This window comes from Ailuropoda melanoleuca, chromosome 2 (assembly GCF_002007445.2).
Source record: "Ailuropoda melanoleuca isolate Jingjing chromosome 2, ASM200744v2, whole genome shotgun sequence".
Taxonomy (NCBI): domain Eukaryota; kingdom Metazoa; phylum Chordata; class Mammalia; order Carnivora; family Ursidae; genus Ailuropoda; species Ailuropoda melanoleuca.
In genome coordinates this window covers 168,011,194-168,026,913 of record NC_048219.1, presented here as the reverse complement: position 1 = coordinate 168,026,913, position 15,720 = coordinate 168,011,194, and the positions used below count along the sequence as shown (strand labels likewise).

At 42.2% G+C, this 15,720-nt stretch overlaps 1 protein-coding gene across 2 annotated transcripts; it reads right to left on the bottom strand.

The window, feature by feature from the left end:
* Positions 1 to 3,784: 3,784 nt before the first annotated feature.
* CTLA4 (cytotoxic T-lymphocyte associated protein 4) lies at positions 3,785 to 9,952 on the bottom strand. Of its 2 annotated transcripts, XM_002919948.4 has the most exons (4): positions 9,680 to 9,952; positions 6,798 to 7,145; positions 6,230 to 6,339; positions 3,785 to 4,977 (listed from the first exon to the last, which is right to left on the bottom strand). In XM_002919948.4, the coding sequence occupies exons 1-4, from the start codon at positions 9,786 to 9,788 to the stop codon at positions 4,873 to 4,875; spliced, it is 672 nt and encodes a 223-aa protein (XP_002919994.1). In that variant the 5' UTR covers positions 9,789 to 9,952; the 3' UTR covers positions 3,785 to 4,872. The 2 variants fall into 2 exon arrangements, with proteins under 2 accessions (XP_002919994.1, XP_011224172.1); XM_011225870.3 differs by lacking the exon at positions 6,230 to 6,339.
* Positions 9,953 to 15,720: the final 5,768 nt, after the last annotated feature.

The following is a 15,720-nucleotide window of genomic DNA, read 5'->3' as shown; positions in this document are numbered from 1 at the left end:
AGGAACAGCAGTAATGATCACCCAGAGTGGCTGGGGTAGAGGTGGAAAGAGAAGCAGGTTTTCTGGGGTAGCCTGAAATGGTGAGAGTGACATTCCAGAAGCAGCCTGAAAAGGAGTCCCTGGGCAGAAAGCTTCCTAGTGTCACCCACTGCACAAAGCCCTGATGTGAAAATCTAGAGACAAGATTCTCAGCGTAGTTCAAACCCTGCCTTCCTCTGGGACCTTGGACAAGTTTCCTAATGTCTCTGAGGCTCATTTTCTTATTATACATAAAAATAATTCCCAAGTCCCTTCTTCAGTCTTAATCATCTGTGATGGTAGGATCCTGAGTTAGACCAAGGCTTCCGAAAGTATGATCCAAAGACTTACTGGACAATTTAAATCCCCAGGTCTTGCCTCCAATCTTATAAACGAGAAGCTCTGGGTCTGAGACCCCTCAATCTGCATTTTTTTCCAAATGCTCCAAGTAATGACTGGACACAATAAATGCAAGAATAGCTACGATAGAGGACACCCTGGAAAGCAAAGATTTCCAAGAAGGGTCTGAGTGTCAGACTTCTGACCATATAGACCAGACAGGGTTGAGTTCTTCTGAGAAAAATGTTTAGAAAATTAATGGCTACCCCCTTTGTGGGACCCATTAGCCCCCAGGAACACTGGGTATCAGCCACACACACGCCCAGGAATGGGGACAGGAGAATGAGAGAGTGTGTTAGAATGGAAACAGCAGCCACTCTCAGGCTGTTCCTGCCCAGAAACTTCTGGGGAGGGTCTCCAGAATGTGTTTTATTCACACCACATTAGATATATTAACATTCTTGCTGATAGGGTTGTCAGGTCAAATATAAGGCATTCTGTTTTTTGGGGGTTTTGTGGGTTTTTTTCTTTAAGAGGGAGGCAGGCCAAATCTGGCAAACCTACCTACAGACTGCTATCCCAGCCTGCAGGCAAGATCGCATAAAGGAGAAAGTAAAAAAACCTTGCCTCTATCTCCATCAATAGGGTGTGTCATCTTTCTGGTCTGATCAGAGAAAATTGACCTAAAATAAGAAAAAAATAAATAAAATAAGGCTTCCAAGGCACCTGAGTCACATATCTAACCAGGTGCAAAAGAGAAGTGAGGCAATCAGAATAACTTTCCAGAGAAAACCATTTTCTTTTTTGCTTTGAGACCTCCCAAAACAATAACTTAAGTTTATAAACTCTTAAACTTCTTAGCTGGCTTTGCTCCAATTAACAGCACAGTGACATCAACGTTTTGCAAGTTCGGTCTCAAGTAAATTGGGTATCCACTGTGAAGGTGGAAGAAGGCTCAGCCTCAGTATAAAAATATAGGCAGTTCTAGCAACAACCTACAGTTTAAAAAAAAGAGAAAGGCAGTAACAATAAGAATTCATCTCCTTTCCCCTCTCAAAAGAAATTTAAAAAGAAAAAAAGATTGGAAGACTGGATTGAGATAAAAGTAAAATGTGTGAAGCAGGGTAGCAAGCTGGAGCTCGCATTCCAGAGTCTTGAAGGCTTAAGCCAAGTAATAGACTGACCCTCACATAGTTCTGCTGGTCAAATGGAATGACATTCGACTGAGACCAAGAAAACACAGCCGGGTTCTACATAGAAGACAGTTAGTCCCAGATGTCCTACCTCCGCAACTTTTCAATACATTGATTTGAGCATCTTCTGTGTGCCTAAAGTTGTGATGATTCCTATTTTGGAGAAGTTCCCACTGAATCTAGGGAGAAAAGACATGCACATTTGAAATTATTAGGGATGAAACAAGTATAGCTGTGAAACAGAAGGGGAGAGATCAACGTGGGCTTGAAGTGTCAGTGAATCTGATGCTGGATGCAGAATTTGCGATGAGTCTTGTTGGATATGAAAATGAAGGCTAAAGATATTTGGGGCTGAGAAATAGGGAAACAGAAAGTAGCAGAAATGAGAGTGCCATGTTGGAAGAAGGGAGGTGAGCAGAGGTATGTGCTGGAAACTGGTAGGAGTAGGGGCTGACCCCGGCAGCACTGGTAGTTCTACCAGGTTCCCTTTCTCATCCACATTGCTACCTGGGACCAGTGGTTCCAGGGAGAAGGGTTATGGTGCCCAGCCTTCCTCTCCGTGGTGAACTAAGCCCTATTGAAATGAGTGGAGTCTTTGGGTTTCCCCAGGACCCTGATACCAGAGTTAGAGATAATGATGAAGGTTGACATGCCATGAAAAAGTCACTCCTCTGATTTGGAGGCAGTGAATCTCTCTGGTTATTGCAGGTAATGGATCTACCCTCAGAAAATAAGGATCAGCAAAGGCAAATTTAAATGACAGAGAGGGCCTTAGACAAAGAACCTCTCAGGTATCTTTCAGACATCATTAGACAATGGACTACTTTAAAGAAGCCCTGAAACCTCCCAATTTTCTTTCTCCCCTTTGAGTGGAACCCCAGGTCACAGTCTTTCTTGCCCTTTTCCTCTGTCGCAGGGGAAAGTTTTTTAAGCAGGATTATATTTTTTTTCAAAATTGATAATGAGTAGAGAGGGCAATACTTAACTTGATAGCTAACGGTAGAATTTCAGGTAATGGTAGAGGAGATATTAAGCTTTTTTAAAGTAGTCCATTGTCTAATGATGTCTGAAAGATACCTGAGAGGTTCTTTGTCTAAGGCCCTCTCTGTCATTTAAATTTGCCTTCAACTATGGAAAAGAATTATCTCTCTAAAGACATAAAAAGAAGTAGAAATAGTAACACACTATCCATTGGGGCTCCTAAATTGTGTTTTTCTTCATGGCTTCCAATAAAAAGCCAAGAGAGCAAGAGGTACAGTCTTTGACACAGAAGGAGCTCATTCTAGGTCACTGTGATTACTGTATTTTGAAAGACTTATTCATTTTTATTTAAAAAACATTTATGGAATGCTCACTATGTGCTGTCTCATTGTTTGTTAGCACCTGAGGGAAAAAAGGGAGAGAGAGAGAGCTATAGTGAGTAGGAGAGAGAAGGGGCTGCTTACACAGTGGTTGTCAACATTTGACAGGTATAAGAAGCACCGGGGAACTTGGGAGAGCAAACTCCTGGCCCCATCACCCCATACATCTGAGGTTGAGCACTTGAATCAACATTTGTAGTAAGTGACCCAGTTGATTTGGTTATAGGTGGTCCCTGGCCACGCTGGGAAGCATTTCACAAGACAATAACAGGATGTAGAGGTCAAGAATAAGAAAACTTGAGAGGAAACCAAGTAGACTGAGGCCACACTCTGGTTAACTAAGTATCACAGAAGGCTCAGTGGGCCAGGCCCAGGTCTGCCAGCTGAGAGCAACACAGGACTACAGGTATGTTTTCCCCACATGCGTGAAATAGTCCGTTCGGAAGCCACAAGGGAAGCTCCATTTACTATGGAAGCGTATCAAAATGGCTGCAAGGAGCATGATTGACAACACAGGAGTTGCCATGGCAACTGCATGAGTTGAGCTGAGAAATTTATAGGCAAGAAAGAGGAGATGAAGAACTTGTGCTAGAGAGAATGCTATGTTTCTTATAAACGCTTTATGCTGTTATTTGTGGTAACCTGCTTTATATTTCAAATAGTTGTGAAGAAATCGAAAGGACAGAGGAAGAGATCCTTCCAAGAATGGCTTGCAGGTAATGGCTGGCGGACAGCTGACTCAGGAAACATTATTTGCCTTTTTATCAATCTGTTCCCAGTATTCCTAATAATGGAGACTCCACCAACTGCTGAATTAATCATTAAAAACAAACTCAAACACGATATTCAAATACAAGGAATATAAAGACAACGTTGGAAAATGACCACCACAGATTTTTATTTAATTAAAAATATACATGTTGTTGCATTTTCATGGAAAATAGTGAGTTAAAAAACACCAGCAGTGTTAGTTTTCAGAAACCCTCATCACCCCGTTCTGCCACCTGCTGCCGTTTTCTGTCCATGGCATTAACCATGTGTAAAGAATTGGGCCCTCGTGAAACTAGAGCTTCCTTGAAGTTCATACCTACAAGACTCCTGGAATAAGCCATTTACTTGACGATGGCGTTCTATGGAGTTAAATCAGTTACACCAGTCTTGACTCCCTCGCAAACCTTTGAACGGAGCTAACATAAAAGCCCAAAGCCCATGTCAACACCAATTCAGCCCAACATGGCTATAGGAATCAGCTATGACCTCATCCAGTTTCCAAGCCAGTTACCAAGTGACCTTGTATTCTACCCGGTGTATTAGTGTCCTGAGCCCTCCGTAAAACTTCCCCTGAACCCCTGGTGGGAAGACACTGCCGTATAGTGTTTATATTGAAATCATCAGCAAATACACAAAAGCACATGTGGCCCCCATGCACAATACTATCAAATAAAAAATATATATTGGTACAATACAACTGTTGGAATCACTGGCTAAAATATAGCCCTGTGAGTATTTTTAAAGTCTTCACGTAATTCTACATTTAAGAAAAATAACACAAAAATTTACCTTGAAAACATCACTTCAACTATAAACTTCTCACATGTAAATACAAAGTGTGTACAATATCTCCTCTCCCTAACTCCCTTCCCTTGCTTTCTTTGGACTGCACCACTCCCTAACCTATATCCCTGACCCCACATCATAATGCCGCATCCCCGTATTGCTCCCAAGTGACACTTTTACTAAAATTGGATCTGATGTGACAGAAACATCCTGGCTCTGTTTTCTTGCACCTTTGCTTTGAATTGTAGTACGCTTCCTTTGGGTTCTGCATCCAGCTTTATATTAAAGAGAGATGAATCCCCCCCAAAATATACAAACAAGCAAACATAGCTGGATAGCACAAAGTTAGAATTGCCTCAGCTCTTAGAAGTTGGAAAACGTTCTTTCTTCTTCATAATGGTCTCTCAATTGATGGGAATAAAATAAGGCTGAAATTGCTTTTCACATTCTGGCTCTGTTGGGGGCATTTTCACATAGACCCCTGTAGTAAGAGGGCTTCTTTTCTTTAGCTGCCAAACACAAAACAAAACAGTAATTATTATTGAGAAATACAGAAGCCGTTTCTAGCCATAATAGGACTCGACAAATACTGGGTCCCCATCCTGTCGAAAAAGTGAATGTACATATACAGAATTATAAGCCCCAGGAGATTTTCTTGATCCAGCTATTATAATTCACTTTAGATAGATCACTCTGTGCTGATGTAAAATAGCAATCATTTTCCCTGACTGCAAGAGAGGAGAAAGAGACTTCGAGAAAGCTTTAGAAAGAACACCCCAAATGCCTATGGTAATTGACTACATCTTATCTGTAAGGGGAAGAGCTTGATAGGATAATAAGCTTCAGTTTTTCTGTTCTAGAGCTGTATTTCTCATCTCCACTCCTCATATACTTTTTATTACTTTTCGTCTGTCCGCCTTAGTTCCCAATTTTTATCACCTCAGTAAACTGAGATTCTTGTCTACTGGTCTGTGTGGCAGTTTCTAGCAAACGAGGTAGGAAGAATCTACAGCAATAGAACAGGATCTTGGAATTGAGAGGGGACATAGAAGAGGAGAGGAGGAGAGGCCTGGAAGGAGAAGTTTGTGGTGACAAAGCCAGCCATAGGCAGAGGGGGCTGAAAGAGACCATCAGAAAGAAATCCTGACAGGAGGCCTGATTTCGTACCTCCATCTCTTCCAACAACTGCAATAAATAAAAATTGGCATTCTCATTTACTGGGCTGGAGGGGAAGGCAAGACTTCCCATCTGAGCAGACTGGGTAACAGGGGGCCCTGGACAGCTGTTGTGTGGACAGCTACAGCTTGGACAAGGAAGGTACCAGCAGGGTGACAACAAGACATGGCTTCCAGGTGAAGTCGAGGGACCGTCGGGGGAGAATAAAACCCATCCAGGTGGTCTTCTGTAGCAGCACTTGGCCCCACCTAATCTCATGTTTCAGGGTTATTAAGTACAATTGTCTGAAGACAAGGAGCACAACAGCTGCCCTGTGTTGTTCGAACGGTTACTCAGACTGAAACCCCGTTCAGAAGCACACAAACATTCAATGTCAAACACACTCATCTAAAATGTTAGTCATCCTGAAACCTCAAAGGCCAATGCCAAGGGTTCTGGTGCGTTCTTTACCACTGTCCCTCCTTTACCACTGTTCTTCATTTATTGCTTCATCTCAAGAAAACTGAACTTAGCAGCGTCATTTGGTCAGTTGCTATCACTGAAGGCATCCCCACCAACGTGGTGTGTTGTCAGCACTGCACTCACCATTTTGCTCAAAGAAACAGCTGTGATAAGGAAGCTATAAAAAAACAGCCCCGAACTGACTGCGGCAAGGGTCCAGAGGAGGAAGTCAGAGTCTGGGCAAGGTTCAGGATCTGCAACAGAAAGCAAAACAGAGCTTCCTTGAGACACTCTCTAAACTTTAGGGCCCTACTCCCCCCACTAGTGAAAAAAGGAAGAGGTTCTGGAAGAGCTTCCAACCTTGGTGTCCACCCCTAGATATTGCTAGTCCACAGGTCAGTCTGGCTCCGGGAGGCCACTTCCCCGGGAGTGTCCCGTCAAAGGCCCAAGGCCAAACCTCATGATGGCTATCGCTCCAGAACGAGTGCCCCCACCTCCAGTAGAAAAAACACTATCCCCAACCCATTTTAGTTTCAGTCAGAATGCTGTTTGGGTGGCCACCCATATTAACCAGACTACCCTGTGGTATGCCAAAAAAACTCTTAAAATGAATTTCCAAAATCCTAAAATGAACCCCCTGAAGTTAAAGAGCAACACTGTTTTCATGCCAAGAAGAGAGCAATGCAAAGGTGTCAGATATGGTTTTGCTCACCGATAACATAAATCTGGGTTCCATTGCCCATGCCTACATAGTAGGGTGGCGGGTACATGAGCTCCACCTTGCAGATATAGAGCCCCGTGTCCATGGCCCTCAACCCTTGGATGGTGAGGTTCACTTTGTTTCCACTGGAGGTGCCAGTGCAGGTGGAATCATCTAGGAAGGCCAACTCATCCTCCACTGTGTATGTGGCGGCGCAGACTTCAGTCACCTGGCTGCCGGCCCGCCGCAGCACCGTCACCCGGACCTCGGCGGCGTTGCCTGAAGACCCATACTCACACACAAAGCTGGCAACACCGCGGCTGCTGGCCAGCACCACTGCAGGCTGGGCCACGTGCATCCCTAATAAGAGAGAATTAGAGGGAGCTCAGCGAACTCATGCTCACCTGCCACCAGGCTCAGGCAAAATCTCCAGCTAACAGAAATTGAGCTTTGATAGGCACCCTCTGGCTTCGCCTTTCAGCGCTTCTCTCCCTCCAGCTAACACTCCCCATTCCTCCCCTTCTCCCCCCACCCGTCCCCTCAATCTCTTAGCTGTTTTGCAGCTACTCTCCAGGTGTTTCCTTCTTGGGTAAGAGTTTCCTATAGCAGGAAGAACACTGATGTGACAAACTGAAGGCCTGGCCCTCCCATGAAATATGTGATTTGGGGCCAGTCATGCCTCCCCTGTAGCCTTCATTTTCTCTCACATGCAGTAAGAGGGGATTAGGTCAGATGATAACAGAGTGCCTTCCACCTCTGCTATTCTAAGGTTATCATAGAACTACAGGAGCTATAATGAGCAGTAGGGGAAATTTTGGAGGTTGAGGTATAGAATGGTGCCTTCTCCTCAATGCACACCTCACAAACCTCTGCCTACATTTACCTGGTCCTGTACCTCTATCAAGCACCGTGGCTGAACCCTGGATCACTGTGCCAGCCGCCACATTCCCTGGCATTATTGTCAGAGGGAGGGATGCTGCCAGGTGAAGGAAGCCACAGAGCAGAGGGCACCAGGTCGTTTCCTCTGTAAGCTGAGGCAACCCTACTGTTAACTCCTGTGGGCTTCCCCTGTCACTGCCACCACCTCTTCCGCCACTCTCTCTCCTTCACGCGAACACCCTCGTGCCCCTTTGTTCTTTCGCCCTCTGGCTTCTACAGGATAAGGGAGGCCAGCTCTCCATTCAGAAAAGGCTTGGGTCATCTACAAAATGGTAGCTTCGTGTCAAATTACCTTCCTGTAACTAACCTGTCCCCTCTCCAGTCAACCAAACAAGTAACAGCCAAAACTTGGATGAACCATGTCACTCAGTTTGCTCAAAGCCTTTGATGCCTTACATACCGTTGATTGCAAAAACAAATAAACTAAGTGGCATTCATGTCCTCTATGATCCAATCCCAACCTATCACTCCAGTCTGAATTTCTAGGGCACCTCTTCCTGTGTATAAATCACTCTACAGAAATCACTCTATCACTAGTCCCTTCTCCCAAGTACCTGGACTGGACAACATCTCAGAAGAAAGAACAGTATGGTAGCAGCCATTGCTAGGGTTAATCCAGCAGCCCTCACTGGCTAGATAACAGTCTTCTTCCCCAACCCTCATCCCTGTCTATCAGAGCAGCTTTCCACTATTACAACTCTGTTGCAGTATTTAATCAAGTTCTACCCTGTATTAAAGGGTTTTTTGTGCACTAATCACACCTCTTGCAGCTTCTGCCTTTGGCTTATAAACTCCTGGGAGCCACCATTAGAACCTGCCCATACGATCACTGAATAATCTTTGTTGGATTGACGATAAGTCTAAAGACCAAGTTTCCTGCCCTCCCCCTAGGCAAGTTCCCAGTTATCATCACCAAATCTGGTCACACTCATTTTTTAGTGGGACGATCTCAGTTATAGGTTGAGATAAATTTTCTACAAAGTAAAGGTAATTACTCTTAAGAGTAATCTTCACATGTTCAAACGTGTAGAATAGGAAAATGTACATTAGTATTTCTCATCTGGGAATAATTTAATCATCAAATATCTTTTGAGCACCTAAGATATTTCATATAAACCACATGGCTTCTTAACTGAGACGGTCTAGAGGGAAATAAAGTTGAAATTCAGTGAGGACTCTCACCATTTTTTGTCCTACAGCAAACCTGGTATCAACCTCCAAAAGATTTCCTCTGAAAACTGGGGAATCTGCATCGGAAGCCCCCAGATAGATCAGGTGGTCATTAAGGATCTTATGCCAAACAGACTGATGGTTTTCTTTGTTTTTCTTTCTTTCTCCCCTTCATTTTTTTTTGTTTTACCATTTCAAACTGCTTTCATTTTTTAAGTAATTAGCTAATTAGTTTATAGAATTGACCGAGGACCTTAAAACTTTGAATTGAGTAGAGAAGGCATACATTTTAAACAAGCTGATTTGTTTATAAAAGTGAATTAGAAGGTCTTAAAATCTTAAATTGGGTGGGAAAGAAACTTTATATGAGTCGCTTAAATTCATGTTTTTTAAAAAGGAAATTCTTGCGTTTACCCTGATTCCAAGCTTAAATACATTAAGGGCTACAGATATCTTTCCTCTCTTAAATCACTTAAATTTACAGTATTTTCTTCCAATCTTATAGAAGTGTCTGAAATTGCTCATCTCTCAGACCAACTCAGATACATCCATTAAGCTAGTCAATGCCTGGTGCTCCGCTATGAGCTGTATCTCTGCTTATTTGCTGCTGCCAGCTGTCCCCTGATTGCCTTGGAATACAGAGCCATCCAACCCAGGAGATCGGAGTTTTACCTTAAGCCTCTGGCCTTGTTATAAATCAATCACTGCCCTTGACTGCTAAAAGAAATGAAACGCAGGTGGGAGAAACACCTCCTCCACCTTCATCCTCCAAAAACCTCACTCACCTTTGGAGAAGACTGGGATAAATAGAAGAGAAAACAGAGCGGTGCAGGGCCAGGTCCTAGAAGCCAGGTCCAGCTGAGCCCCATGCCTCCGGAATCCAAAGCAAGCCATGGCTTAATGGGAGCAGTGTTCAGGTCTTCAGGAAGCAGAGTGAAACCTTTCAGGATCCTGAAGCTTTGATATGTGTTTGAACCCACACAGAATCAAGGACTTTATATAGCTGGCTTTGATCCCAGGTATGTACTATACATGTGCACACACAGAAGGTACCTGAATAGAAAGCCTTTTTGTTTTGGTTTTACGAGAAAGGAAGCCGTGGGTTTAGCTGTTACGTCGAAAAGATAACCTCAAACACTCAAAGTAAAACTGAACAAAACAAGCCAATCCATGGATGGAAAATGCACTCAATTTGAAACTGAAGCTTCTTGTTCACTTTGAGGATAAGTGGAGACTTGGAGAATTTCCTGGAGTGCAGGAGTCTCCCTAGGTCCCAATTTGTCCAATTATCTAGGCATCTTTTATCGGCCAATTTACTTCATTCACATCTCCAAAACTGCTAAGCTGCTGGTCTGAGCCCTTGACCTATGGCAGCATTAGTCTGTGGGCATCATTAATAAAAGCTTTGCATTCACCATCTCTGGCAAGTTTACAAATAAGAGTTTATTTCTCCAAGTTCCATTTAGCATTTCATTGAGAGAAAAAACAAAAATCATAAGAAATAAACAAATTTGCCTCTGGTTTGCAGATTAGGAAAGAATTCAGGTATTCTTGAAAGCCTTAACAAAGAGTTGGAGAAGGTCCAGAAAATGTCAGCCAAAATGACCCAAGAGATTCAAACCTTCCATAAGAGGATAGACTTGTTTTTCTTTCTAAAGGGAATTTTTCAAGCATAAAATCCAAGGCCTAAGGTTAAATATGACTGAAGTTCTTAAATTTATGAAAACTGTAAATAGGATAAGGGTTCCTCCTGTAAGAGAATACTTAATATTGGGGACTACCTCCCTTAATACTGAAGAGTTTTCATATATTTGAATAATGAAAGAGACATTTATTGAGAACCTATGATATGCCAGTGATATGGTGTGTGCACTTAGACTGAATGATGACCAGACAAAACATAGTTAATGTTTTAAGGGACTTCTAGAAGACTGACATATGAACAGTTACAGCATGGAATACAGTGTTTGCCTGCTCCAGTCCTTTATGGTTTCCCATTGTTCAAATAGCTTAGCACAGCAGAGGACGCTTTATAGAATATGGACCTAATGCCTCTCTTTTTAGCCTGGCTTCCAGCATTTCCTCACATGCCCCCTTCTTCTGCTTGTCCTTTCTACAACACACCTCTTTTGGGTCTCATCAACTTTACCCATGCTTTTCCAATGCCTGTTTTCTCCCATTATCTTATTTAATCCTCCTTCTCATCCTCCAGGGGTTAGCTAATGTGACAGCTCCCCCGGGAGCCTCTCCTGAGGCTGTTTTCTATACTCCCCTAGCACCTTATATAAGCCTTCAAACCCAGCTGAAATGCCAGCAGACAGGAGCAACCTAATGGGCTTTTACTAAAGGCCAGATCCCGGACGGGGTACTGAAGATACAAAACTGGAAAAAGTATGTTCAGGCCCTTGAGAGGAGCCCACAGAAGTAGCAGGGAAGATAGGTAAACCTATGATCATGAGAGAGTGGAGAAATGCTGAAATTGAAGGATGTTGCACAGCCATAGAAGAGCAGAAGCCATTGGTTCAGCCTGTGGAAATCAGAAAAAGTTACACCTGAGCTTACTATTGAGGACAAGAGCCAGGGGTGGGTATTGAGACAAAAAGAATAGCATGTGCCAAGATTGGAAAGGGCATAAAACACTCATTATGGTCAGAGGACAAGTCTAGTATGGAACTCCACAGTAGGTGGAAGCTGATGTCCTTGGCACTGGGGGCCAGTGAACTGAAAGGAGCAAATTAGCGTGGCTGAGTTCACATCCTAGGGAAACTCCCCCTTGTATTGCTATTGCAATACCCCAGGCAATCAGGAATTGGCAAACTTCTGTAAAAGGACAGACAGTAAATAAATATATTAGGCTTTGCAGGTCGTATGGTCCCTGTTGTCACTACTCAACTCTGCTGTTGCAGGGTGAAAACAGCCACAGAAAATACATAAATGAATGGGCATGGCTGTGTTCCAATAAAACATAATTCACAATATCAATTATGCCCCAATTAAAAAAAGAACATTATTTACAAAAACGGGTGGAGGCTGGATTTGGCCTGCAGACCATGCCAGTTCCTGGTCTAAACTAAGGCAATGACAACAGTGGTGACAAAGTTCCTAAGGGGACTAATCCAAAAGCAGTGAATGGATGGAAAACACCAGATTTATGGCTTGAGAGGTACTGTGGTACTGCCAAGAATTGTTGAAATGTTTGTCAATATTATCTCATTCAAGTCTCAAAACAACCCAATAAGGCAGGGATTACAGTTTTTCTCAATTTATTTAAGAGAAAACCAAGGCACCGAGACTTGAGATTTATTCAATCCCCCATAATCAGTGGTAGAGCCAGGATTTGAAGCCAGTGATGCTGTTAATCACTACACTAAAGCAAAGGCTTTAAGGTCAAAGAGAACTAGATTTGAACTAGAGAACTAGAGTTCTAGTTCTAGAGAACTAGATTTGAATCCTAGCATGAAGAGTTGCTAGCTCTTGATCTGGGGCTCACAGTCCAATGTCTTCCAGAAAATAGTGACTATATCTTGAGGCTATGACAAGGATTAAATGAGATAATGCAGGTAGCATGTATAAGAGACCTACTGTAGTATCTGGACATTCAAGAAAAAGACTCCTTTTTATTTATAGAGTCATTAAGAAAACAGAAGTACAGTTTCCTAGAGTAGGGAACATAAGAAGAGCAGATCAGGAAGTGAAAATGATGAGTTCCTTTTGGGCACATTGAGTTTATCTATAGATGGTAAGGTGGAGAGACGCAAAAATAATTGTCAGTGTGGTCTGGAACACAGAAGAAAGATCTGAGCTGGAGACATTGGTTTGGGTAACCATGAAGCCACTGATGAGAATTTCACAGGCAAGTCTTCACTGAAGAACGCTATAAATATTTATTAAATGAATAGCTAAATTAATGAAGATAGTTTAATATAAGAAGACATGAGGGTTTTAATAGGACCTTTCAAAGAAGTTTGCCAAGTCCCCTAATTATACTTTCGTAAAACTATTTCTGCAACAGCAAGATAATTCAATCATTTTGAAAAACGTTGGGTAAAATGAATGTTGGTAAAAAAGATACATTCACATGTATCATCCCATAGATTACTGGATAATAACAAAGGGAAAAGATAATGAATAAATCTAGCAGATACTGCCTTAACCAGGTGCTCAAACTAAAGATCACCCATGATGAGATATTTTGACATCATGTGACTCCAGATATAATGCTCTGAGAACACAGCACCTCTGTAGTATTATTGACAAAATTGGTTAAACTGAATCTAATCATGGAAAAAACAACTAGGCAAATCCATACTGGGATCATTCTGCAAAACAACTGGCCTTCAGAATGGGCCTTTGATTCTTCAAAAATGTTAATATCATGAAAGATTAAAAAAGAAAAAAAACCTGGAAAATTGTTCTAGATTAAAGGAGATTAAGGAGACATGACAATAAAATCCAATATATGATCCTTGGTTAAAAATTGAACACTACAAAGCACATTATTGAGACACTTGAGGAAATTTGAATATAGACTATGTTTGACAACCTATTGATGTTAAATTTGCTGGGTGTGATCATTTAACCAGGGTTATGTAGGGAAACATCTTGTTTTTAGATGATATTTGTTTAAGTGTTTAGGGATAAAGTAGCAGGATGTCAGCAAGCAACTCTCAAATGGCTCACAAGAATAAGTGTGTATGTCTGTGTGATTACAGAGAGAAAAAGAAAAAAACAACAGTGACAAAAGTTAACAATTGGTGAATCTAAGTGAAGAGAATATCTGTGTGTTCTTTTTTTTTTAAGATTTTATTTATTTATTTGACAGAGAGAGAGAGAGCGAGAGAGGGAACACAAGCAGGGGAAGTGGGAGAGGGAGAAGCAGGCTTCCCGCAGAGCAGGGAGCCCAGTGCAGGGCTGGATCCCAGGACCCTGCGATCATGAGCTGAGCTGAAGGCAGACGCTTAATGACTGAGCCACCCAGGCGCCCCTCATGGTACTATTCTTAAAAATTCTTTGTACAGTTGAAGTTTTTCAAAATAAAAAGTGGAAAGTAAAAAATTGTAAGGCCACTATTACAACGGTAGGTACCATACTACAGATAAGCAAACTGAAATTTAAAGAGAAGAAGTGACTTGCTCAGGGCAATTCTCCATCCCCCTTCCTTACATCCATTTTCCACCTGGGAGACAGACCCCCATGGACCACAGGGTTCTCTGGCAGACTGGCTTCTGGGAGGGATCAGGAGATGGGAAACACTGGAAAAAGATCCAAAGGCAAGAGATGGAGGTCAGGGTATTTCTTCCCTGCTCTCTCCCAGATTCAGGACCTTATCTCTGGCAGTAACAGTGGCTCTGCACAACCACAGCTTGTGTCAGGTACCCCCTACCCCTCCTATGAGCCAATTCTCACTGTTTCTTCCCCTGGTCCTTTCAGCCCTGGGAGTAGACCAGCTTCCAGTGTGTTGCTAGCATCTGTGTACATTAACGTTTTCTGTTCCTTACCCTCCTTATACCTCTTAAAATAGTCCTTCTCCGACTTTGTTATTTGAACCATCTATTTCCTATACAGTCCCTGGTTGATTCAATCCCACAGCTGATGAGTGACAAAGACTGGATTTAAATCCTGGACTCATTCCCATCCAGTACTTACTTTTTCCCTATTAGCTCATGTACAATAATAATATGTTGTATTTATTACAGTCAATTGTGTGCAGTTCTGTCTGCCCTATTTCAAACTCTGTTTCCATGACACTCACACATTCACCCCACATACAGCATCTAACTAGGGTCCCCCCTGTACATAACAGGTGATGGAGAATTTCTCCATTTCGATTTAGGTCTCAATCCTTTTTCTTTTTCTTGCATCTCATTTCCAGCTCTGGGAAAAGTAATGGTAAGAAAGGATTTGATCAGGGGGCTGACAGGCACTAATGAGCCCAGCACAGTGGTAAGAGCATGGCTGGAGTCAGACATGAGTTCAAATTCTGACTCTACTGCTTACTAGATGTGTGATCTTGGGTATAGTTTTTGAGCTTCTCTGATCCTGAGCTTCCTCCTCTGTAAAATATAGCTAACTATGGTAGCTATCTTATACAGTTATTGTGATGATTCAATGAGGCTATGCCAATAAAATGTTAAAAACTGTGTCTAGAATATAGTATGTGCTTAGTAAATGTTAGCTTATATATTAAATACGGAGAAAACTATGGATTTCAAACTTCGGCTCTTATTATAATGAATGGATGGTACATCACACTTAAATCAGGGACTGACTATTCTCATACGCACTTACTATCTGCTGTTATCAGTGTTCCCATCCGTATCTGAAACCAAATAGCTTATTTTATAAGTCCCCGATTGAGTTTGAAAAGTCACAACTCCAGACATAAACTGAGAATTATGTATTGTGAGCTCTCAATTATTCAGTGGTCGAATACTCAAATGTCTGGGGGTAGTCCATCCTTAGATATTATCATTTCAGGGTAGAAAGAGGAAAGACAATTTTGTTATTTACTTTTACTGCTCCAATAAAAAAAGGGGGGGGGGAGTTGGTGGTAAAGGAAATGAAAATAATTGGCTAAAATTAGGACTTGGGGATTCACTGTGATTTCATTTCCTCACTATCTTCCTATATCCTACCAGTCTGAGTAAACCTCAGACAAAACTACAGTTTTGTAGTACAGTTAGTGGTTACTGGATTTGAAAGATCTCAAAATATTTGCATAATTGACAGTGATGCCTACAGTGAAGTGTGCTCAGAATTCCAGATGCGGTAGAGTTTGGGTAGGGTAACTGGATTGTTTTACCTAATTGTAAAACTCCTCTGAATT